We start from the raw sequence: 26,439 nt of genomic DNA, 5'->3' as shown, positions 1-26,439 counted from the left end.
CATGTGGTAGAGGCTGCTAACTGTCCTCCAGTATAATGATAGCCTCCCAGCTTAAGACTTCATTTCCCAGTCTCCCTTGCAGCTATATAGGTGCTCATGTAATCAAGTCTGGCTGATAGGGTCAGAGCAGAAGGGGTGTGTGTAACAATTAAGTTCTGTCTATTAAAGAAAGGGAAAGATCCTTTCCCCCACTTCTTCCCCAACAGGGTTAAGTTGGCTAGAACAAAGGCTGGTGGAGCATTATCTTAACTATGAGTACATGAGCCACACTCTAAGGAAGGCTGACACTTTAAAGATGTCATGTCAGACTTGGATGTTACTAAGAAAGCAAGGAGCTTCTATTATATTTAAGCCATAGTATGTTATGAGTCTCTTATTATAGCAGCATAACTTGTACTGTAACAAAATAGGTGCCTAAGGGCCCTCTTAGCTCTGAACAATCATCACTGAGTATAGTGGACGCCTTAGAGAATAACATTGTCCAACAGAGCTCTCTGTGATTATGTAAATATTCTCTCTCTCTCTCTCTCTCTCTCTCTCTATATATATATATATATATATATATATATATATATACATTGTCCAATACAGTAGCACTAAGCCACATGTGATTATTGAACATTTGAAATGTGGCTAGTACAAACGAGGAACTGCAGTTTTTATTTTATAAGTCAGATAAGGTCCCCGCCTTCACAGTGCTCTCAGCCTACTGGGAGCTCCACACAGACACAGGGAAGTGGGCATTTTATTTCATTGTAATTAATTTAAAATTAAATTCAAAAGTCACATGCAGCAAATTATGACCATATTAGACAGTACATCTTCATATTGCTAGAAGAGCAGCCCAGACCTACTCCTCTGCCCAACTAACCCATAAAGTCATGTTCTGACATGTGATCCTGCTCTCCTGGCTATGCAGGCTGGACCAGGGGTGACCATCTAACCCACTCTAGGCTACCCAGTTGAGACTGGTGTCTTGAATAGATTTGCTATGGGAGTCAACCACCTTCTGCTGTGGGGACAAAGAAGAGGAAAGCTGGTCTGCAGAGAGGTAAAATTAGTGGAGATGCATGCCAAGAAACAGAGGGAAACACCTGCTAATGTTCCAGTTTCTAATACTTGTTCGTTAGAAAGTCAGGCTGCCATGTCAACAGAAGTTATGACATTTGCAACCAAAACAATGCCTTAAGCAATAAAGATATTTCTGATTTCACATAACAAGAAGTCTAGAGGAAGGCAATTTTAGGATTGGTTCAGTGGCTCAATGACACTGGATTCAGGGTAAACCTTTGTGCCATTCTCTTGGCCCTGCCATTCTCATGACCACAGAATGGCCAAAGCTCAAGCAAGTCAACAACACCCAAAGCAGAAAGGGAAGAGACAGGCAGAAAAGAGACTGTCTCCTAACACCTTCTTCTTATCAGAGAGGGAAATACTAGTATTTCCATGAAGCCTTATATCTCATTGATCCAAGTGGGGTGCAGGCCCACTTCTAGCACAATTATTACCAAGAGGAAATAGTTATGCCTGGCCAATGTGGCTCAGTAGTTGAACATCAACCTATGAACCAGGAGGCCACAAGTTCGATTCCAGGTCAGGGTACATGCCCAGGTTTCAGGCTCAATCCCCAGTGTGGAGCATGCAGAAGGCAGCCAATGGATGATTCTCTCTCATCATTGATATCTCTCTCTCTCTCTCTCTCTCTCTCTCTCTCTCTCTCTCTCTCTCTCTCTCCCTCTCTCTCTCGTCTTCCTCTCAGAAATCAATAAAAAAAAATTTTTTTTAAGAGGGAATAGTCATGATTTAGACCAATCACAATTCAGCCTCTGGAAGTGAGCATATATCCACCCAAAAAATCAGGCTTCTGTTAGCAATAATGAAGGGGAAATGATTGAAGGCAAGCAACAGTGTCTGCCACATGTGCCCTGGTATCGGAACTATTCCCAACTCTCATGAGCAGCAGTCTCCTTACCTCTAAAATGAGCTACTAGGAAGATGGTATATCAAGACTTATAAGCACTACTCTCTCTTCCCCCAGCCAAGTGGTCCCCTCTACTGCCCTACTGAAGGTACCTATCCCTGTTACCCCTTGAGCAGCCTTCCTTCCTCTCCCTTCAGCCATCCGGTTTGCTAGTCATCTGATGTATGCAGTCAAGGCCCAACCAGTATGTTCTTCCTATGAGCGGGCAGACGAGATGGAGTGAAGAAGCAGTTCTTAGCCCAGATCCCTGGAAGAACCAGATAGGAAGCTAGTTCTGTCACAGGAGACTGCCCTTGGAGGCTCAGCTAGGACCCAAGGCAAACAGGGGTGAAAGTGAGAGGGAGTTAGAAACTTTACTGAGGTTGAAAGAGAAGTTTTGTTGAAAATAAGAGTAGGTTTTTGTGACAGAACTAAGCCTATGCCCAAAGTTTTGGGGACTAGGACTAAAAAGAACTCAGCATCATCATTATAGCAATGACTTACCCCAGAACTGAATGTTGGATTATGTCTCAAGGGACAATGAAGGTGGGACGCATCACAGCCTATATGACATTCAAGCCATCCCCCTGCTCTTTTCTCCTTGCCAACAGAACCCTTTCTATCTCTCTCTCTTCCTTCCTCTCTGAAATCAATAAAAATCTATTTTAAAAATAAATAAATAAATAAAAATTAAATTTTTTAAATGCCCTCAGGTGAGGAATAATAATAATAATAATAATAATAATAATAATAATAATAATAATGTAAGAGGAATGACATTGCCGAAACCGGTTTGGCTCAGTGGATAGAGCGTCGGCCTGTAGACTGAAGGGTCCCAGGTTCGATTCCGGTCAAGGGCATGTACCTGGGTTGCGGGCACATCGCCGGTGGGAGATGCGCAGGAGGCGGCTGATCGATGTTTCTCTCTCATCGATGTTTCTAGCTCTCTATCTCTCTCCCTTCCTCTCTGTAAAAAATCAATAAAATATATTTAAAAAAAAAAGAGAGAGAGAGGAATGACATTGTCTACCTTAGAGAGAGGTTAGAATTAAATGAGATTATGTAAAACATGTGGCACAGCCCTGGCCGGTTTGACTCAGTGGATAGAGCGTCGGCCTGTGGACTCAAGGGTCCCAGGTTCGATTCCAGTCAAGGGCATGTACCTTGGTTGCAGGCACATCCCCAGTAGGGGGTGTGCAGGAGGCAGCTGATTGATGTTTCTCTCTCATTGATGTTTCTAACTCTCTATCCTTCTCCCTTTCTCTCTGTAAAAATCAATAAAATATATTTTTAAAAAATGTGGCACAAGTTAAGGACTCAAAAAATATGTTTCTTAGCTATCAGCCACCTCTGCCCACACTTCTGAGAACTCTATTGTTATTTTGTGCATTGGGGTTGTCTCTCCCACCAAAATGGAACTCCCAGAGAACAGAAACTGGGCTTAATTCAAACCCAGAGTCAGTTTCCATGAATGCCAGGGCAGGACACATTTGTTCATCAGGAGGGAGAAGGTGCCACACTCCAAGAGGTCCCAGCTCAGCTCAAACTCACCCCTCTAGGTAGCCTTCCCAGATGCCCACACTGGTTCCACCTCAGCCATCACTTCTGCAGTCCCCTAGATCCACTCTCCTGTGTCTGTGTGGAGATCTGTCCCCCACCAGGATGGGAGCATTGTGAGGATAGGGACCTCATCTGATTCATCTCTGTGTCCCCAGAATGCAGCAGGGATCTCCTATCCTATGTGCTCCACAAATGAACATTTGTCAACTCCGGAGTCAGAAAAACTGCTAGAGCCCCTGCTCACCCAGGCCGTTCCAGAACTGGGTCCTCCTTCTCCTTTCCCACAAGAACAGGCTATAAATGGACAGCACACCAGCTGGCACTCGATACAGGGCTTGGATTTCACAAACCAATGGCCTGCCCCAGGATGGGGGTGGGGTCGTGGGGCCCCGGAGTGTGACCATAAATAGCCCAGCTCTGAGTCTTCCTCTCTGCTCTGATTTCTACCTGAGTCACCCAGCAAGCAGGGCCAGGTTGCCTAAAGATGATGGCCTGGAAAACTGAGGGCACGACCATGGTCCTGTGGCCAGCATTCTTGAGACTCCAAGGATAGGCACAGTTGGTATCCACACCCACCCCAGCCAAGATCCTGGCCCAGAAGCCTGATAAAGCAGTGACACATGGGCCCTTCCTCTTCAGGGAAGCTGACAGATACAAACATGAGATTCCATTCCCGAGGCCCCAAGTCCCATCTCTCCCAAGGAGAGAAGCCAGGGCCCCAAGGATCCAGGCTTCTCTAAAAACACAAGGAACAGATGCCTAGCTGGTTTGGCTCAGTGGATAGAGCGTCAACCTGTGGACGCAAGGGTCCCAGGTTCGATTCCGGTCAAGGGCACATGCCCAGGTTGTGGGCTCAATCCCCAGTGGGCAGTGTGCGGGAGGCAGCCAATCAATGATTCTCTCTCATCATTGATGTTTCTATCTCTCTCTCCCTCTTCCTTCCTCCCTGAAATTAATAAAAAATATATTTAAAGCCCTAACCGGTTTGGCTCAGTGGATAGAGCGTCGGCCTGCGGACTGAAGAGTCCCAGGTTTGATTCCGGTCAAGGGCATGTACCTTGGTTGCAGGCACATCCCCAGTAGGGGGTGTGCAGGAGGCAGCTGATCGATGTTTCTCTCTCATGGATGTTTCTAACTCTCTATCCCTCTCCCTTCCTCTCTGTAAAAAATCAATAAAATATATTTAATACATATATTTAAAAATAAATAAATAAATAAATAAATAAAAACACAAGGAACAGATAAGGCAGGACCATTTGCCTGGCCCAGGGAGCAAAGAAAAGGAAATACATCTGCATTTGATCTTAGCCAAAAGGCTGAGAAGAGATAGGGGATGCATCTGTTTTGGCTCAATACAATATCCCCAGTATTTATCCCAGTGCTCAATAAACGTTTGGGACTGAGCATCTTGGCATTGAGTCTTGGCTGAAGCCTGTTCTCTTAGCTCAAGCTGTTCCTTATCTGTTCAGTAGGTGATCACTTACTCGCCCCCGCCTGAAATTACATGATCTGTCCATTTGTTTACTAGTTAATGGCCTTTCTCCTCCAACCAAAATATCAGCCCTGTGAGGGCAGAGACCTGTTTTCTTGTTCATTAGGGTAGCCCCAGCATCTAGAGTAGTACCAACATATACCAAGTAATCAGTAAATAAGAAATTTGTTAAATGAATGAATATTGACAGGCCTGGGGCTTCTCAGCCTGAAGAGACATCAGATTGGGCTCTGGAGTGATATAGGCTTGGGTTTTACTTCCTTGCTCTGTGACCTTGGACAGCTGACTTGACTTTTGTAAGCCTCTATTTTCTCATCTTTATAATGGGAGCAAAATATATCTACTTCAAGCATATTGATATTCAACACCTGAAAGGCACTTCGCCCCGCCTGGCATGGAGTAGATCTTCAATAAGTAATATAGTTATTCTTTCTGCTGCTGTTCTTAGTGTAACAGTATAAGGGGATGAGCTCACAATGTGGTTACAGACAGACAAAGATTTTAATCCAGGCCCTGTCACTTGCTCTCTGGTCTTGGCAAGTCTCAAGGTCTCTCTGAGCCTGAGTTTCTCTGCCTAAATAATGGGCACTTGATACACCAGCTCTCTGAGTAAGGCACTATAAAGATTCAAGTCAGGGCTGCCCACATTCCCACCCAGAATGGTATGGAGTGGACATGAGATTCCAACAGGCTCTGGAAGGGCTGACCTTTAAAGTCCTGCTGGTCTAGCAAGGCTGGACTATAAATAGTCCCCAGCCCCTGGCAGGCCCTGAAGCAGGACTGAACAACAGAGCCTAGGTTGCCACACTCTGAGCCAAAGAATCTCACCTCACCACACCCTTATGCAGCATAAGGGGCACCATCTACCAAGATCCTAAAGGCATGTGAAAGCTTTGATCTAATAATATCCTTTGCAGGAGCCCTGCTTCAGATAAATGCTCATAAGTGCACAGAGGGGTCACAGCACCATTGTCTTTGGTCCAAGAGACTAGTGACAACTTGAATGTCCATGGGTAGAGGCTGCTAAATATAAGATATGAGCTTTCTGACTCAGTCTTTTTTTTTTAACTTTATATTTTTTAATTTAGTTTTAGAGAGAGAGGAAGGGAGAGGGAGAGAAACATCAATGTGAAAGCAAAACATCGATAAGCTGCCTCTTGTACCAAGCCCGCAACCCTGTCATGTGCCCTGACCAGGAATCAAATCGACAACCTATCGGTGCACAGAACGATGCCCAACCAACTGAGCTCCAGCCAGGGCTCCTAATTCAGTTTTATTCTTGGCTATATCACCAGTGCCTACATCTAGTCATGGAACACAGACAGGACTCAGTAAATATTGGTTAAATCAATGTACAAATATCAATAATACTAGAGGCTCAGTGCACAAAATTCATGCAGGGGAGCGGGGGTGGGGGGGCGGGTCCCTCAGCCCCGCCTGTGCCCTCAGGGGATATCCAACTACTGATTTGCAGGAGGCAACAGGTAAGGCGCTCGCTGACCAGCCCTGCCCCCCCATCACTGCCGCTGGTTGCCTCCTTCTCAGGGGGCAGTGCGCATCATAGGAATCTGTTGTCTGCCAGTCGTTCAGCCATTTGGTCGATTTGCATATTAGGGTTTTATTATATAGGATGATATTGTGCAATCATTATAAAGAATGAAACAGAGCCCTAACTAGTTAGCCCTAATATGCAAATCGACCAAACGGCTGACTGAAGGGTCCCAGGTTCAATTCTGGTCAAGGGCACATGCCCAGGTTTCGGGCTCAATCCCCAGTAGAAGGCATGCAAGAGGCAGCCGATCAATGATTCTCTCTCATCACTGATGTTCCCATCTCTCTCTCCTTCTCCCTTCCTCTCTGAAATCAATAAAAACATATTTGAAAAAATACAAGTACGAAACACTGAAATTCTAGTTTCCTAGAACTTCTTAAAAACAAACAAAAAAAGAACGAAACAGAGTTACATGTACTGAGTTGGAAATATGTCCTCAACTTGTTAAATGATAAAAACAAATGTGGAAATTTTCTGGAAGAATGCGAAAATATCAACTGCAGTTATCTCTATGAAAAGACAATTGCTTTACACTCATTCTCCTGGGTTTTTAATAGGCATATATTACTTTCTATATTTTTTTGAAAATCTACTTTTTAAAATATATGTATAGCCCTAGCTGGTTTCGCTCAGTGGATAGAATGTCAGCCAGTGGACTGAAGGATCCCGGGTTCGATTCTGGTAAAGGGCACATAGCTCGGTTGTGGTCTCGATCCCAGGCCCTAGTCAGGTGAGCACGAGAGGCAACCAATCCATGTGTCTCTCTCACATTGATGTTTCTCTCTCTCTGTCTCTCCACCTCCTTTCCACTCTAAAAATCAATGGGAAAATATCCTCAAGTGAGGATTAACAAAAAAACCCAAAAAACAAAAATATGTATATAACACCACATTCAAAATAATCTAAGCCAGGATTTGGGGATGAGACCCTCATCAACCCTTCCAGAAGCAAAGAGTTCTAGGATCTTAAAAAGAAGTACTTATTGAGCGCCTACTATATACCAAACACCAACCTTAACTCTCACAAACACATCTTCATCTAATCGCACCATTTCAAGAAATGGATCTATGTCCTTATTTAACAGTTGAATAAATTGAATAAGCTGAGTCTCTCGGGGGTTAATGACTTGCAGTGCTGTATAAATATTTAAGAACACGGGTTCTTGCATCTGACAGATCTGAGCTCAAATTCTATCTCTGCTACTGTGTGACCTTGGGCAAGTAGCTTCACTTCTCTGAGTTTCATTGTTCTCACCTGCACAATGGAATAAATAATGTACCTAATTCACAGAGATAACATATGGAAGACACTTAGCACAGTGTCTAGCACACTATAGGTCAGTGGTTCTCAACCTTCCTAATGCCACGACCCTTTAATACAGTCCCTCATGTTGTGGTGAACCCCCAACCATAAAATTATTTTCGTTGCTACTTCATAACTGTAACGTTGCTACTGTTATGAATCGTAATGTAAATATCTGATATGCAGGATGTATTTAGGCAACCCCTGTGAAAGGGTCGTTCGACCCCCAAAGGGGTCGCGACCCACTGGTTGAGAACCACTGTTGTGGGTATCCCATGAACAGCAGACACTACATCATTATCATTATTATTTCCTCTACCACCATCAGCAGCCAGACTCACACAGCTAATCAAAGCCAGAACCCCCCTCCAGAGCCCCACAGGAATTTTAATCAAGATCCAGAGAACAGGCCAGGGCTGCATTAAGCCAAATTTTGTCTGTGGGGAGTCACATGGCCTAAAACTGTGTGGGTGTGGTACGGTTTATGGTGTGTGTGGTGTGTGTGTAGCCAAATAATGTTCCCTTGAAAACAATGATTAGAACAACAAGTCTTTGTGGCCATGGGAGGACTGAATAGGAGCTACATTCTCAACTCTGTTCCCAGGACAAGAGTCCCACAGGCACCTCAGGAGCATGGCATCACTTGGCTAAGCCAACTAGGGTGACCTCAAATCAGCTGCAACCATTAATAACATCCCACTTTTGATGGTGGTGATGCACTGAGCCAAATTCAGTCAGGACACCTGGCGTGTCCATCTCCCAGGGGAGAAGTTGGCAGGGGCCTAGACGTGGAGTTAGAAGAACTCATCACAGAAATTCTCAGTTAACCAGTGTCACCCCAATAAATTCAATAGAAAGGAAAGAAAAGAAATTCTCAGGAGTCAATCAAGCCCAGCTTGAGTCTTGAGCCTCACCTTAAACATTTAGGAAAGTAAACTGCAATCGACAAGGTTAAAGATAAGGTAGAAAAGGTCAGAGATGTACCTAGTAATCATTCCCTAAACACTCACCAAGATCTAATGTGTGCTGGGCCCAGTGCCAGGCCGGGGGCTCTGAGACAAACTACACATGATTCCTGCCCTCAAAGGACTCAGAGTTTACTGGAGAAAACAATAATCTGCTGATGCTGATGTGATGATAATAAAGGCTGACTTTTATTGAATGCTTACCACGTGGAAGACATCGTGCTATGCACTTCACGCGCATTGTCTCATCCTTATAAACAGCAAATAAAATGAATAAGTATGTACTCTGGGCACTGGCCTCAGCATGTTACACACACTTTACATCTATTATTTTTTAATCTTGCAAATAACTATACAGGTAGGTATTATTCAAGGCTGAGGCAATGGTGGCCTCTGCAACCAAACTGACCTTGGTTTCAATTCTGAGTCTGCCAATTTACTGGTTGGATGACTTGAAGGAAGTTATTTATTCTCAACAAACTTTGGTGACTTTGCCTGTAACAGGGATGATAGAAATTCCTATTACGGCATGTGCCTTTTATATACATGTTACCCTATTCCTGTGACTTTAATTTGTTTTTAAGTGATTCTTTTTTAAAAATATATTTTTATTGATTTCAGAGAGGAAGGGAGAGGGAGAGAAAGATAGAAACATCACTGATGAGAACAAATCATTGATTGGTTGCCTCCTGCACGCCCCCTACTGGGGATGGAGCCCGCAACCCGGGCATATGCCCTTGATCAGAATTGAACCCGGGACCCTTCAGTCCACAGGCCAACGCTCTATCCACTGAGCCGAACCGGCTAGGGCTATTCCTGTATCTTTTAAAAGCCTGATCTTTATGTGGAATGTACTTTCCCTTTGTACAAAGTACCAAAATTGACTTCATTAATTTGCACTGTCCGTTAGTATTATATATACATTTTTTAATATATTTCTTTATTGATTTCTGAGAGGAAGGGAGAGGAGAGAGAGATAGAAACATCAATGATGAGAGAGAATCCTTGATCGGCCGCCTCCTGCACGCCCTCTACTGGGGATCGAGCCCGCAACCCAGGCATGTGCCCTTGACCGGGATCGAACCTGGGACCCTTCAGTCCCCAGGCTGACGCTCTATCCACTGAGCCAAGCCGGCTAGGGCTAGTATTATATTTTAATGCATCACAGGCTCACTGTTGACTCTGTCTTGCCAGCCACACTGGAGGTGGAGGGAGGGGAGGCATTTGGCTGTTCCCCTTTTCCCACAGGCTTGGTCTCCAAGGGCCCAGGCTGGCCCTGGCTCCAGGTCTGTGCACACAATGGGTCTCTCTAAGTAGCAGGCAAAGGTATGTTGGCTGCCAGCTTGGGCCCAGACTGGTCACAAACACACCCCTGTGACTGAGAGCAGGCTCAAGACATTTGTGTAAACCCCTGACCTCGCAGAGGAAAAGGTACAGAAGGTAGACTAGGGTTGCTATGCTCAGATGAGCCCCTGACTTAGGCCAAAGAAGTAGGGCTCTGGCTGGCACCTAGAGTTTGTCAGTAACATCTGTCCTTCTAGGACATTCTCAGGAAGCTCTGTACCTACCAAGACCCAGGCCTCAGGAAAGATGCCCAGCCGCCCTGCCAAGTTCTCATCCAAAGGATAGGCCACCTACCCGGCCGGTGTGGCTCAGTGGTTGAGCATCAACCTATGAACCAGAAAGTCAAGGTCAGGGCACATGACCAGGTTGCGGGCTTGATCCCCATTGTGGGCATGTAGGAGGCAGCAGATCAATGATTCTCTCTCATCATTGATGTTTCTATCTCTCTCTCCCTCTCCCTTTCCATGGCCCCTTGGAGATAGCTTATGAGTGAGATAGGGGCAGGGAAGTTCTGAACAATGTGACCAGTGACTGGGTTCTAGCAGAGAACCTAGGCCCAGAGAGGCTCTCAAGAGCACTGGCTCCAGACTCAGGCCACTGCCCAGTTCTTACCTTCACATAGACTCCTCCAAATCTCAAGGACCAGCCACAACCCAGCATCTTAGCTCCCTCACCTCCTCCAAGCTTCTCAGATCATCCATGCAACTCAAAGATTCTTGACCCCAGTGCCCACTCCCACCCCTTTACTGCCTTGGTTGAAATGACCTCCTTCTGTAAGTTTGCTGGGCCAGGAAAGCAACTCAAAAGAAACTTCAACTAAGAAAAAGCCAGGGGGAAATTAACAAAGAAGGCCACAACCTCCAAACTCTTCTTACGCAAGCCTGCTTAAATCAAACCACCACCCTCTCCCTCCTGTTCATGGCCCCATCACCTTCTCCCTCCTGTTCATGGCCTCGCCTCCGCGTTGCCATTGAGCATCTATTTGTGCCTCCCTCCTAACCAGAGTGATGCTGCTAAAGCTCAGAGCTGGCCATGTGAGCCCTGCCGAGCACCTTGTAATGGCTCCTCCTTTCTCTCCAGAGAAAGTCCAGCTCCTTTTGTCTGGCTCTGCAGAATCTGTCAATCCGGTTAGCCTCCTCTTTTTTTTCCACTTCCTTCCTCACACCATAGGCTCAGATAAAGCTGAATTATTAAAGTCAAGTCACTTTACCCCTCTATGGTTTTGCTCACACAGTTCCCCTGCCTGGAATGCCTTCCTCCACCCCGTACTCACCTCTGCTTATTGTTCATAAAGTGGCAGCAACCCCTTCTCCAGGAAGTCTTTCCTGACAACCCAGAGAGAAGAAACCACTTCCTCCTCCAATCCCTGGGCAGACCCTATCTCAGCATGTGTGACATGTTGGTGACCTGGTAGATTTGCTCAGCTCTCTCCCCCATAAGACTGAGAAGTGCCCTCAAAACCACTGAGTAGAGCAGCATAAAGGGAGGGGAGAAAAAGAGAAAGCAAAAGAGGGCTCTCATCTAAAAGGCAGAAATAATAAATGACTTTATGTCGATAAGTCTGACACCTTGTATGAAAAGGACAAATTCCTTGAAAGACAAAAACTACCAACGTTCATTCAAGGAAAAAAATAGATCCTCTAACTTACCCTATTAACAACATTAAAATCAGAGTTAAAAACATTTCTATAAAAGTGGCTTCCCTGGAGAATGCTACTAAACATTTAAGGAGGAAATAATATCAATTCTATATAAATGCAGTGAAACAGGAGGGGAGTTACTAACATTAATAAAGTGCCTACTATGTGCCAAATCCTATCTTGGGCAACAGAGAGGCCAAGCTTGCCAGGCCAGTATGGCTTGACCACCAGAGAAGGTGACATTCAAAATGAAAGCTATTGGTTATCTCTGATCTAATCTAACCTTAGCCAATATGGAAACTGAGGCCCAGAGAAGCAAAGGTCTTTCCAAGGCCAGAGATTCGCCACAAAGTAGACAGGAGTTTAGAAACTGATTTTTAAATAGTTTGTGTAGAAGAGACAGTGTTTATGTTTTATCTCTCCTACCAGATGGTGAGCTCCTTCAAGAGAGGCCTGCGTCTAGCTCAGCTTCTAACTCAATGCTCTGCACACCAGGTACACAGTAGGTCTCTGCAAATGTTTCTTGACTTAGTGAGGAAGGAATAGAGTTAATGAGTTAGATGGAAGGTTTGGATATTAGCTCCTAAACCAGGAGATGCTTCAACTATCTAACACTCAGAGATGCTACCTTCTCAAAATGATCCACACTCAGAACCCAAATAGAAACATTCTCAACCTAAAGGTGAGGGGCTGAGGGGGACCTCCATGTGGATTAAAAATGTGTCTATAGTAGAAATTTTCCCACCTATAGGCTAGACTTTCAAACAGCAAAAACTAAAAGAGCTTTTCAAGTCAGCCAAAATATGACAATTTGATAAATTTCAACTGTTTCAAATTGCATTAATGGCTACAAATATCAAAGTAACAAGACATCTGGGAGAAAAAGTATCTTATAGCCATATCATTAATGTAACTTTGCTGTTAAAATATGATTGGTGTACTTATGCTTTTAGGGACCAACACTGCAGCGTCAGCTTTTTAAAAATATACACTGTAGGCGCTCTCTCTCCCTCCGGGAGCACTCCCGCGCCTTTCCCTTCCCCCTCTTCTTCCCCTGCAGGCATGCATCTCCTAAACCAGCCTTGGGCAAACTACGGGCCTGCTGGCCGGATCCGGCCGTTTGAAATGAATAAAACTCAAAAAAAAAAAAAAAAAAAAAGACCGTACCCTTTTATGTAATGATGTTTACTTTGAATTTATATTAGCTCACACAAACACTCCATCCATGCTTTTGTTCCGGCCCTCCGGTCCAGTTTAAGAACCCATTGTAGCCCTCGCGTCAAAAAGTTTGCCCATCCCTGTCCTAAACTCTAAGGGTCCTCACAGACCTGCAACCAGGGGAGCAATGGGCTGTAACTCCCAGAACCTGTCCCCAAGGCCCCCTTTTCTCTGACTCTCTAGTGAGCTGACAGCTGCCCCGCCTTGGCTCACTTCTTTCCCATAATGTTCCTAGAGAACCAAAGCAGCCCCACTGGTCTCTCTCCTGTTGCTTCTTCTATCCTAGGCTCTTCCTTGTTTCACGGTCCCCAGCTTCACTAAACTTACTCTCTAAATAAATAAATAAATAAATAAATAAATAAGTAAATAAATAAGTAAATAAATAAATAAATAAATAAATAAATAAATAAATAAATAAATAAATACACACACTGTATATGTTAAAAGTGCACCAAAAAATAAAAACTGCACCAGTAGCATTCAAATAGATACACCTAAAATGTAAAAGTAAAAGAAAACTGAGAGCCCTGGTTGGTTGGCGCATCGTCCAATGCACCAAAAGGTGGCAGGTTCGATTCCGGTAAGGGCACATACCCAGGTTGCAGGTTCAATCCCAGGTCTGGGCGAGAGCAAGAGGCAGCTGATTGATGTTTCTCTCTCACAGCAATGTTTCTATCTCCCTCTCCCTCTTTTCTTTTCCTCTCTCTAAAAAAAAATAAAATAAAATAAAATAAAATATCACTTAAAAATATTAAAAACAAGAACTGAGAGAGAACAAGAATGCCAAAGATCACCCAGAGACCCAAAGCCTGTTTATTTCTGTGGCCTCTTAGAGACCCATTTGGGGAAACAAAGGCAACCTGTCAGGATCTGGGCCTGGGGCTCAGCTCAGCATGGCCTTTTCCATCAGCCCCCGCCACCTCCCTGTGCCTGTTCTGGGCCATGAGCCAGACACATTCCTCAGGCCCCCACAACTTCCGGAAATTGCAGGCTGAAGTTGAAGGAAAGGGCTGAGCAAAGCAGAAATCTCTTGAGAGAGATGGCAAAAGGCAGATACGCAACAACCACAGCAAGAGGCCTATAACAACCAATGGGGAAACGGAGGCTTAGAGAAGGCAAAGGTCTGATCCAAGACCACACAGTGAGGGGATAGTGGAGGGGAACCACCCACAAAACAAACAAAACAAAAAAACACCTCCTCTCTGATCCTTGTTCATTTGACATTCTGCACATAAAGGCCAAGTCTTCTCCCAAATGAGAATGGGTGTCAGGGTCTTAGGGCCCCTGAGTGCTGGAAGAACTGGAACTTCAGAGCTCTCCTGGTTCCTCAGGGAAGAGTCTTAGCAGTTTCATCTCCAGTCCCTTCTCTCTTCCCCAGAGTCATTCATTGAGTGACAAATCCTGCCATGGACCTTTTGTTCTGTTCACACAACCCAGCAAGGCAAAAATTACAGACCTGACTTACAGATGAGGAAACTACAGTGCAGGGACTTACCCAAGGCCACAGAGATAGGGAGCGGGGCAGAGGAAATGAAAACCAGGTCTGCCTGGCTCTGCGCCGGCTCTCCCACCTCCCCATGCAGTCTCAAGGCAGGTCACCAAGTTCTGTTTCTGTTTTCAATCCTGCCCACCTCCCAGACCCCACTGCTTGAGGCCTGGAGGAGGTAGGGACGAGCTAAACACCCTGGGTTCCCCAGTGCTTACCCTCCAATACCACTTCTTTGCCTGTCTTCTTCAGAACCTGCACCGCCTCGTCATGAGTGGCAGAGGAAAGGTCTTCCCCATTCACAGACAGGATGGCATCCCCAACAAAGAGGGCCTCTGTCTGGTCAGCTGCCAAGCCTTTGAAGATCTTGGAAATGAGAATAGGCATCTTGTTCTCCCGGCCCCCTGCACAGGCACAGAAAGAGGATGAAATTGAGGCAGACACTCCAATGCTTAGGTGTCACATGGAGGCAAAATTATTTTTGAAGGCCTCCCGCAGTGTCCAGCCCAGTGCTGGGAAAGGGGAGATAGGAGGGTAAAGAGAATTTCAGCAAAGAATCTTAGACGTTTGGGACATTAATAATACTAATAAGTCAACCAAAGGACTTGTATGCATGTATATTAGCATAACCAATGGACACAGACACTGGGGCGGTAGGGACTTGCCCAGGGTGGGAATGGTTGGATGGGGGTGGGGGGGTCAATTGGGGGAAAAGGAGACATAGGTAAAACTTAAGATAATAAATAGATAAATAAATAAATAAATAAATAAATAAATAAAATAATAATGTCATTTTTGAAGGTTAAAAAACATTTTGTTTATAAAGACTGAAATGATTGTATGCAAATTTGAGCAGCTAGATTATACAATAAATTCTTTGAAAATTCCTTTTTTGCTGTCTTCCAAGAGTTGGATTCCATTATACATGCTTTGTTCTTTCTTTAGACCTGGAAAAAATATGCAGTCTTTCAACAAGTGATTTATTCTTTTCTTTTCCATGATTAGAAATCCTATGACCCCTTAGACCAGTGGTTCTCAACCTTCTGGCCCTTTAAATACAGTTCCTCATGTTGTGACCCAACCATAAAATTATTTTCGTTGCTACTTCGTAACTGTAATGTTGCTACCGTGATGAACTGTAATGTAAATATCTGATATGCAGGATGGTCTTAGGCGACCCCTGTGAAAGGGTCGTTCGACCGCCAAAAGGGTCGCGACCCACAGGTTGAGAACCGCTGCCTTAGACAGTTCCTTCTGGAACAAACTTTCCTCTTCTCCCCAGCCAGCCCCAGTAGGTTCACCTCGACAGGCTCTGGGACTAGGACAGGAGTTAAGACATGCGAATGTTTCCTCACTGAGACAGTCATTTTCTAAATTCATAATGTTATAGTTTGGTCACTGGATCTTTTGGTCCAATGCTTTGGGTATTCACCAGTGTTTGAGTAATTTACAAGGGGCTTCAGTAATTTTCCCTTAAATACATATTTTGGGTTTTAAGCAATTTTCCCACAGTGAGGGAAACCCAATGATACCCCCTAATCTGGCATTATGATGGGATTAGCTATTGCCATGGCTCCAAATTTTGCAATCCAGTGTATAGACCTAGACCTTAAAATCTAGAGATTTCAAAAGCCTAGATAAATAAGTAAATAGCTAATACCTTTTACTGAATTGCTTTGTTGCTAAATTCTTGAATGTCCTTTTAAAATAAAATAAAAAATAGTGATAATAGTTACTGTTAGTTCCAAGTGCCAAAGAGCTAAATATTGTCAATGGTGTTTCATTGCATCTGCACAACACCTCAATCACACAGACATGTTCAGTTTCCAATGAGGAAAATTGAAGTGTGAAGAGAAGCCCGTTACCCACCGTTGTCCAGTTAGTAAGTGGCAAAGCCAGTATATATTTGAACATAGGTCTCCTAGCTTCAGAACCAATACTGTTAACTCTATGGCAGACTGCAAGTAGGACCCTCAGGCATCACACCACTGGTCCATCCCTGAAATACTGAAGATGAACTAGTGGCATAGAGAGGGGTGGTCATTATCCCAAGATCACAAAACAAATGTGTGGCAGCTGTAGAATTGGAAGTCTCCTAATCCCCATGTAGACCTAACCGTTTGCTTCTTGTTCTGCACAGAGCTTGAGGCCAAGGAAAGGAAAAGGTTTCTATTTATATCTGCCCTGCTTGGCCTGGAACTGGGAACTTCAGTTCAATGTGGAACTATGATCATTCCTGGCTGCTTGGGCTGGACTGGACCCTAGAGGGCAGGTCATCATGGCAACAGGAATGCAATCTACATACATGAAGAATTAAATGGAGCTGGCACTTCCCCTGATGCCTCCTAAAAGTACCTTCACTATCACCTGGAAGTATGGCGCTAGGGTGTAACTTTATGTGACCTTGGAAAGTCCCTGCTTCTCTCCTAGTCTGTTTGTCTATCTACAAAGTGTAACTTTATATGAACTCTAAGTTCCTTCCTGCTTTGACACATTAAGTGTACAATTTCTGGATTGATCTTTTTTTACCCCATGCTAGAGTTTGGGGCTAAGATGGGTGCTCACTCCCTGGATTCTCATTTTCCTCTTTTAGACCCTTTTGGTTCACTACATGGGGATTTGCCCTTCCATGGGAAAGAACCAGCTCCCCTGGCACTATCTAGTGGCCTGATAATTAAGGTTCAAATCCCAGCTCTGCCACTCATTGACTGTGGAATCCTGGGGAAATTGTTTCTTTTCTGAATCTCAGTTTCTTATCTGCAAAATATTGATTTATGCTCCCTACCTTTTACCACTTATTGCCAGGATGAAGTGGACATGAGCCTACAGTACTGTAGCACTTAGCACCACCATCCCCACCCTCTCACCCAGGCCAAAGGGTCTGGAAGCACAGGAACAAAGCATATCCAGAATGATAGCAGGGTTGGCCTGAGACCCTGAAAAATAATTGTGGTAGGAACTGTGAACCCAACATCTGGGGGTGTGCAGAGATTTTAAGCACTACTTTTTGTTGCTTTGGGAATCTCTCCTGGCCTCCATTTTCCCTCTCATCTAACAGCAATAATTAACCAGGCACCTACTGTGTGCTGTCAGGGTGAATGCTTTAGATTCCTGTGCTCATAGAAAATCACAACTATATTATTAGCCTCACTATATAGTTGAGGAAACGGGGGGTTCAAAGATGGGAAGTGATATGAGTTCACACAGTTGATCCTGGACTCAAAAACAGTCTGCTTGCACCCTAAAAAAAGCTGTCAGGCACAGCCGGTGTGGCTAAGTGGTTGAGTGTCCAGCTATGAATCAGTTCAAGGTTCAATTCCCAGTCAGGGCACATGCCCGGGTTGTGGGTCATTCCCCAGTGTGGGGCATGCAGGAGGCAGCTGATCAATGATTCTCTCTCATCAGTGATGTTTCTCTCTCTCTCTCTTCTCTCTCTCTCTCTCTCCCTTCCTTGCTCTATGAAATCAATAAAAATATTTTTTTTACAAAAACTTATAAATATTGGGATCTGAGAGCTCCCAGAGAGGAGTAACAACTCTATGTCCACCCCGCTCAGTCCTGTGCAAGGAGACAGTAAGATCAGGAAACTCAAACCCACCTCTTTGCCTAGGTTCACAGCCTTACTAGGTTCTCAGATTTCTGTGTCTTTTCCTGCCCCCTGTCTGTGAGCCCAGCAGGTGTGTCCAATTGACCCCTATACTTTGAACTCCAGGTCTTACCCACAGCTCCCACCTTGTTGGTGTCTCAGGGACTTCCCCCTCCGGGCCCTAGTAACCTCCCAGTCCCAGGCCCCAATCCCTTTTCTCCATCCTCTGCTTTCCTCGGGCCCATCTTGTCCTTGATGTCCAAGCAACCCCTGAATTGTAACTGCTCTCAGATCTCTATGCCTCCACACACAACTCCCCACCCACGTGTCCTTGGTGCGTCCCCAACCCCCTCCACACCTGTGCCTTTCGACTGAGACACCGGACTCTTGAAACCCTCTCCGACGACCTTGGTGCTCCGGTTCCCTCTGTCCTCTCGAACCCTCTTACCCCCAGACAGGAGCCCTCCAACTCCATGTCCTCGGTGCGCTGCCAGCCCCCAAGACCCCTACGCCCTCGGTGCCTCCTCGCCCACCTTTGATGCTGATGCCCAGCCCGCCGGCATCGGCCTTGCGCACAGTCACACGGCGCCGCTGGAGCAGCAGCGCCTCGGGAAGCTGCGGGGGCGCCGCGCCCGGCTCCGCTGCGCCGTTGAGCTGCGCGGGCTCCGGCTCCCGCGGGGCGCCGGGCTCCGTGCCGGGCTCGCCGTCGGCGGGGCTCACGGTCAGCGCGTCCTCCGCCAGACTAAGCAGCACCCTCTGCCACCGCTCGCCGCCTGCCCCCGAGCCCGCCCCGGTGCGCAGGTCCAGCAGCCCGGTGCGCGGGGCGCGCCTGCCGGACGCCATCTTCGAGCCCCCGGGCCGCCGCGTTCGCCCTGCCCCGCAGTCCCCTGCCAGCTCCAGCCGAGCGCCCAGGGCAGAGGGCAGCGGGGGCCCGGCTGGGCCAGCCGCCACCCAGCCCAGGACCGCTGGGGGTGGAGCCTCTGGGGGCGGGGCTATCTGGGTGTGGCTAGCGGTGGGGCGGGGCGGGGGCGGGGCCCAGGATCCGAAGACTGTAAAGTGTGGGACCACTTGGAGAGTGGGATTAAAAGGGCATCGTGGCGTGGAGCCGGTGAAGTGTGAGAGCTTGGCGGGGCCTCACGGGGGTGGGCCTTCGTGTTGGGAGCGGAGCCCTAGGATCCTGTGGGGGAGACACTGTGCTGGGTACGGTCATCGGGGTCCGGGGCCATGGCTCACGCACGTAGAGACAAGAAAAAGACCCAGGAACCCCGGTGCAAGGCTTTGGAATCCTGTAGCAGGGCTACGTTTGTAGAGCACTGGACGCCAGGGTCAGGGCTTGAGTTTACCAGCTAGGAACCGAGCCGCGAGCTTGGTTGCTAGGGGAGATTTGGAAGGAACGGGTTTCCCACGCCGGGTCTGGAGCTTTTGTCTGTGGGCGTGTCTTGGTGTGGGCGTGTCTTATGGCGGCCACGCCTGCTGGGATGAGAGCATGGCTGGTTCCGTTTAAGGTTCAGGGAGGATACAGTCCCCCACTTCCACGGGAGTTCAGAAGATTAATTCCCTGTTCTGTTCACAGTCGAATACAGAAAAGCCTGAAGTCCCACACTGAGAGACCTGTCTGGATAAGAATCCAAAACTACTCCCGGTGTGAGGGAAGAGGACTGGGAGGTGGGGCTCTGAGTCTGGACGTCTGGAGACCTGGTTTAGGATCCCTGCTCAGACATTGTTAGTTCCATGTCAACCTTGGTCTCATCACTTCAGTTCTCTAAGCCTCAATTTCCTCATCTGTGAAATGGAGTCATAATAATGTCTATTTCACAGGGATGTGTCAGGATTAAATCTATGTGAAGACGTGTTGAAAACTGTAAATTCCAGACTGAGGGAAGGCAGGGGTGTGGGTGTGTGGGTGTGGAGAGATTAACCAGGGAACGTATTTGCATATATGCATAGTCCATGGGCACAGACAGTAGTGTGGTGAAGGCCTGGGAAGGTGGGGGTGGATGGGGGTCAATGGGGGAAAAAGGACACATCTATAATACTTTTAACAATAAAGATAATTTTATTCTTTTTTTGCAAAAACTTTAAAATGTATTTATTTAGAGATCACCTCAGCCCTCTTGGAAAGCAATTTAGTTAAGATCACTGATTGGGAGGAAAATCACGCTTTTAAAGGCAGAAGCAGAGACACCAGATTGGTGCAGAGCAGCCCCTCCATTGAAAGTGGCACAGCATAGAGACGTTGTTCATTTATGACCCCAGCATGCGAACACGTGACAGAGAACCACGTGGCGAAGGTTCAGTTCAAAATCCAGAACTAGAAATAGGCTAGCTCGTCCTGCTTGGTCTTGTTGGTCTGATAATTGTTCAAGGCCAAGGCCTTGTTTTCATGAGGGAGACTTTCAAACACTCGAATGTGCACGAAGTCATCATCTTCAACTTGAACCTTGATGAAGTAGTTAATCCCCGCGACCACCTGGCTCTTGTACTCCGTGGCCTTGAAAGTGGGGTACTTCTTGTTTTCCTTCTCCTCCAGCTGGGACTTCACCTTGTCGGCAATGGCCTGGATCTCCGCCGTGGCGGGCCGGGTTTCGGAGGGCCCTCCAATCAGCCTCCGGGTAGCGCTCATGGCGGAGCAGTGGGCACGGAGCAGCAGGCACGGTAGAGCAGCGGCATAGAGCAATGGCCTGCGAGTGAGATTCAGGATAAATTTTTAAAAAAGAAAACTATAAATCTCTATAGAATCAATATCACTTCCATTTATTGAATGCTCACTACTGGCCAGGCCTAAGTCAATATTTTTCATGTGTAATCTCATCTTTACAGTAGCCTCACAGAGTATCTCTGAATACCCGCAACATACAAAAGGAAAAATCTGGACTGAGAAGCTCTAATTGGCCCAGGTCACACATTTGTGAGTGGGAGCAAAGCTGGGATTCAAACTCATGCCTCTCTGACACCAGTACCTGGAGACTGACCCACTCTGCTTGACAGTTGCCAAATATAAAGTGAAGCGTAATGGTTATCAGAAAAATCTCACCACATCTGCACACCTACCCGGGTTGCAGGCTTGATCCCAGGTGGGGGGCATGAGGGAGGTGGCTGATCGATGATTCTCTGTCATCATTGATGTTTCTATCTCTCTCTCCCTCTCCCTTCCTCTCTGAAATCAATAAAAATATATTTGAAAAAATATGAAGTGTAATTATCTTGGAACACAAGCATCAATCAAATAGTTTTATAGTTATAAGTGTCAAAATAGGGGAGATACAAGTAAAAAATAAAATGAACCCAGGGCCCAGCCGGTGTGGCTCAATGGTTGAGCATCGACCTATGAACCAGGAGGTTACGGTTTGATTCCTGGTCAGGGCATATGCAGACTCAATCCCCAGTGTGGAGTGTGCAGGAGGTAGCTGATCAATGATTCTCTCTCTCATCATTGATGTTTATATATCTCTCTCCCTCTCCCTTCCTCTCTGAAATCAATAAAAATATATTTTAAAAATAAAATGAACCCAGGGTCTGGCATACACATGATATTTAACAAGTATATGGAAGAGAGAGAAAAGGATGGAAGCATGTAGGAAGGAAATATAGCATTACTTATGCATTGATATTTTAAAAGTATGATGGTGCTTAAAGATTGTAGAGCAGCCTAAGAAATATGGGGGTGAGCACTTGTGATAAATGAGGATTACAATCTACTTGGTTTTTGGAACTTCGGAAGGGAAGAGGGATCAGGCAGGAGACAAGGGACAGGAGGAGGTTAGCTTTCTTTCCCAGGACCAAAGCCTGGAGCCAGATCCTTAAAAGTCCCCCCACGTACTGCCCTGCTTAAAAAAGACTTAATGAGCCAAACTTGGTGAGAAAGAGCCCTAATACAGAGTTTCTGCCCTAGGGGACTATTTTCTGTGGTTATAATGTGAAGAGGAGAATGAGAGGTGTGATGTGTGCAGAATAAAAGGAGGCTAGCAGAGAAGAAGGATGTAGAGTCAAAGAAAACAGTGATATGAGTGTGTGTATGTGTATATGTGTATGTGCAAGATCACATGATATGGGCAGTGCCAATCAGCTGTGTCCCTCTCAGCCCACCAACAGGAACACTATAGCTAGAGAAATGCTCTTCTTCTCCCTCCACTCTGATCAGCTGATGCCTCTCCTCTGTGGCTCAGAAATTGTCCTCCCAGACACACACACACGCCTGGCTTCCCACCAACCTCAGGGCAGAGCTTCCAGAGGAAACCCATTCACTACAAAGGGACAAGAGTGGGGAAAGGAGCCCTGACCGGTTTGGCTCAGTGGATAGAGCATCGGCCTGCGGACTGAAGGGTCCCAGGTTTGATTCCGGTCAAGGGCATGTACCTTGGCTGCGGGCACATCCCCAGTAATGGGTGTGCAGGAGACAGCTGTTTCTCTCTCATTGATGTTTCTAACTCTCTATCCCTCTCCTTTCCTCTCTGTAAAAAATATATATTTGGAAAAAAAAAAAGAGTGGGGAAAGGAAAAGGAAGGAGGGAGGGGAACTTTCCAGTTCACCAGTTTCAAATTCCCCACTGAAGGCCCTGCAGGCTCAAGCCTTTGGGCCAGGAGGCCAGGAGAGGACTCTGGTCAGACAGAGAGGTCTCTATGCACAAGCTCCAAGGAAGGGAGCAGAGATTCTTTACACTCCTGGCCTCCTAGACCCTAAGATGGCAGCAATAATGAAAGTTAACAGGACTAACTGCTTGGATCATCTCAATTAACCTTCAAGACAGTCCTAGGGCCCAGCTGATGTGGCTCAGTGATTGAATGTCCACCTACAAATCAGGAGATCAGGGCACATGCCCAGGTTGTGGGCTCAATCCCTAATTGAGGGGGGGGGGGGGCAGAAGGCAGCCGATCAATGATTCTCTCTCATCATTGATGTTTCTATTTCTTTCTCTCCCTCTCTGAAATCAATAAAAAAAAAATTTTTTTTTTTAAAAACTCCTCGGAAGTAGGTCCTAGTATTATCTCCACTAAGCAGATGAGGAAACTGGGACTCAGACACATGATGTAATAAGCCCAAGCAATCTGGCACAAGAGATCACTGTGACACCATACTGTACCCCAGGCGAGGTTTGGATCTTAGTGGAGGCTGGGAGGCTTCCAAAGTCTAAGACTCCATGGTGTCCTGTGGGATGGAAACTAAACCAGGTGCTTCCCTAATATGTCACCTTTTAACCTTCACTGCAGCCTTGTAAGGCAGGCACTAAAATCTACATTTTGCATATGAGAAAACCAAGGTTAGAGAGAAAAAGCGACTTGTCCAAGGTCATACAGGCAATAAATGACAGAACCCGAATATGAAACAGATTATTTCTGATTTCTTAGCTTTAGCCCCTTCTACTGGGCTACTCAAGATCCTAGTTAAAATAAGACTCTCAGACTGTCAGAGAATTCAAGTTGTACGCTTGTGAAATTTAGAGTAAAGCAATGCTAGTACCATAAAATATTGGTGTTTAAGAGGGGACCCACCAAATGTCACCAAGTCTAATTCCCTTACCCCAAGCAAGAAGGCCCTTTATAGTATCTCCAAGAGCTTTCCCTCTAGCCTGAGCTTGGATGCCTCCAGTGACAAGGAGCTCACCTCTCCACAAGGCAGCCCATTTCAATTAAGAAGCTACTCCCCACCACCCAAGCCAAGGCAGGGAGAGGGAACTCATACTTCTTGATTTTGCTGTCCCAGTGCTGTCTCCTTAAAAGGCCTGTTCAAATCAAGGTTGAGAGAAATTTTAATAATTCTCCCATAACTATGCTATTTATTTCCTTCACAGGACTCATAACACTTTGTACTTCATGCTTCATATATTTACTTATCACCCATCTCCCCACTATATCTCAATAAAACTGTATTTATATAGTTCTAGTTTTACTACAATTAAAGGAAGGTTTAACATTTTCAGAACCAAAGATTCCACTGTCATACTTGACTCATGCTCCCAAATATGATAGAAACCTAAAATGGATGATACAATCACTCTTGTCCAGTCATGACTGAGATTTACATGTAGCAAGCCTTAACAAATTTATAATCTCCTTTATTTACATCTTATAAGTTGTATGATTTAGATGTTGCAGAAATACTTGTGAATCAAAATAAATTTTGCACTCAAGCTGGGTGACTCAGTTGGTTAGAGTGTTGTCCCGTGCACCAAAAGGTTGCGTGTTTGATTCCCTGTCAGGACACATACCTAGGTTGCAGGTTTGATCCTGGTCAGGACACATGTAGGAGGAAACCAATCAATGATCAATGTTTCTCTCACATTGATCTCTCTCCCTCCCTCCTTTCTAACTTTCCTCCCTCCCTCCCTCCTTCCCTCCCTCCCTCTAAAATCAATAAACATATCCTCAGGTGCTGATTTAAAAAAAATACATTTTGCCATATCCCTTTCATGCTTAGCAGCTCAGTAATGTATGTTTTTAGATTTTACCCACCACTTTTAGATTTTTTGGGGTTTTTTTGTTGTTTGTTTTTTGACCAAGAGAGTTGTTCAGATTAGCTAATCCTCTAAACCAGGGGTTCTCAACATGTGGGTCTCAACCCCTTTGGCGGTCGAACGACCCTTACACAGGGGTCGCCTAAGACCATCCTGCATATCAGATATTTACATTACGATTCATCACAGTAGCAACATTACAGTTATGAAGTAGCAACAAAAATAATTTTATGGTTGGGTCACAACATGAGGAACTGTATTTAAAGGGCCAGAAAGTTGAGAACCACCGCAAATTGAGCACTCACCCCAACCTGCAACCTGGGCCTGGGCCCTAACTGGGAATCAAACAAGCGACCCCTCAATGTACAGGATGACGCTCAACCAACTAAACCACACTGGCCAGTCTGATTTATATTTTTAAAAGATCCTTATGGCCACTAAACAAAATGTGGACAATGTGAGGGGGAATGGATTGATTGGAAGCAAAGAGATCATTTAGGGAAGTATTCAGATTATATATTACTGTGCAAAATACAACCCCACTTAGAGGCTTAAAACAATGACAGTCAATTATATTTCTCACTGTTTGCCTTGGGGCAGGGCTCAGTGGGGACAGACCATCTCTGTTCCACATAATGTCAGATGGAGTGGTTTCTAGCCCTCTCCATGTGCTGCTGGGCTTGCCCACAGCATGGTGGTTGGGTTGCAAGTTCTAGTGTTCAAGAAAGCAAGGTGAAAGGACATAGTGTTTTTATGATCTAAGCTGAGAAGTCATATCAACATCATTTCTGTTGTACTCTATTGGTTAAGACAATCACAAAGGTCTTCCCAGATTCAAGAGGAGGGGAATGTGACTCCACCTCTTGATGGAAGAATGGCAAGATTCCAGAAGAGCACATGGCATGGGAACTACTGTTGCTGCCTTCTTTGGAAAGTCCAATCTGTACAGAGACTGCTGAAGTTGAGTATGGCAGATGGTGGTGACCTGGACTAGGGAGGTGGCTGAAGAGAAGATGGAGAGGAGTAAATATAATTAAGAGGTTATGAGGAGGTTAAGACTTGAGGATGGCTTGTGTGAAGAAGATTAGGGAGAGTCAACAACAGACGACTTTTAAAGTGTGTGACAGTCTAAGACAGCCGTGGGCAAACTACGGCCCGCGCGGATCCGCCCGTTTGAAATGAATAAAACTATTGAAAAAAAAGACCGTACCCTTTTATGTAATGATGTTTACTTTGAATTTATATTAGTTCACACAAACACTCCATCCATGCTTTTGTTCCGGCCCTCCGGTCCAGCTTAAGAACCCATTGTGGCCCTCGAGTCAAAAATTGCCCACCCCTGGTCTAAGATAACTTAGGAAGAGAATGTAGAAAAAGAAAATAAACCAAGGGTTTGAGTCCTGAGTTAGAAATCAAGAAGAAGAGGAGCAGATGATCATCTCAGGAAGCAGGACATTTGCTGTTGGGTGTTTGTTTTTTTGTTGGTGGGAGGATATAATTAAGAGAGGGTTTTTCTCTTAAACCAGACAATAATCCTAAACCCTCTAATTCTGGACCCAGGACAAGAAAATAAAGCTTGGGGGGTGAGGGGGGGGGGGTAATGGTGATGGTTTGAGCTGGGCTTTGAGGATGCTCATGTGAGGATCTAGAGCAGTGATTCTCAACCTTGGCTGTACATTAGAATCACCTGGGAATCTTTTTAAAATCCTGATTTCTGGGCCTCATCCTCCGGAAATTCTGTTTCTTTGTTACGGGGTGAGGCCACAACATTAGTAACAAAGAAAGACTTTCCGGAGAATGAGGCCCAGAAATCAGGATTTTGAAAAGATTCCCAGGTGATTCTAATGTGCAGCCAAGGTTGAGAATCACTGATCTAGAGGCT

General features: G+C 45.6%; 2 protein-coding genes and 1 non-coding gene across 3 annotated transcripts in view; all 3 read right to left on the bottom strand.

The window, feature by feature from the left end:
* Positions 1–19,077, bottom strand: part of SNTA1 (syntrophin alpha 1) — a 28,081-nt gene extending 9,004 nt beyond the window's left edge. Inside the window, exons 1-2 of the mRNA XM_036323102.1 lie at positions 18,639–19,077; positions 14,738–14,923 (exon numbers count right to left, since the gene is read on the bottom strand). Of these exons, the coding sequence (XP_036178995.1) occupies positions 14,738–14,923; positions 18,639–18,948 (496 nt within the window). The 5' untranslated portion in view covers positions 18,949–19,077. The remainder of the gene's footprint in view (positions 1–14,737; positions 14,924–18,638) is intronic.
* On the bottom strand, positions 15,755–15,879 carry LOC118663869. The gene has a single exon (XR_004970173.1). It is a non-coding gene; the product is annotated as a small nucleolar RNA SNORD22 (small nucleolar RNA).
* Positions 19,078–20,167: 1,090 nt separating the features above from the next.
* On the bottom strand, positions 20,168–20,755 carry LOC118663558 (cystatin-B-like). Its single transcript, XM_036323308.1, has one exon. It carries the CDS (start codon positions 20,726–20,728, stop codon positions 20,417–20,419), a length of 312 nt encoding a protein of 103 aa, XP_036179201.1. The 5' UTR covers positions 20,729–20,755; the 3' UTR covers positions 20,168–20,416.
* Between the last annotated feature and the right edge of the window lie 5,684 nt (positions 20,756–26,439).

Source organism: Myotis myotis, unplaced genomic scaffold, assembly GCF_014108235.1.
Source record: "Myotis myotis isolate mMyoMyo1 unplaced genomic scaffold, mMyoMyo1.p scaffold_m19_p_9, whole genome shotgun sequence".
Classification (NCBI taxonomy): Eukaryota; Metazoa; Chordata; class Mammalia; order Chiroptera; family Vespertilionidae; genus Myotis; species Myotis myotis.
Note: the sequence above shows the minus strand (reverse complement) of the source record. Positions and strands in the feature narration are given on the sequence as shown.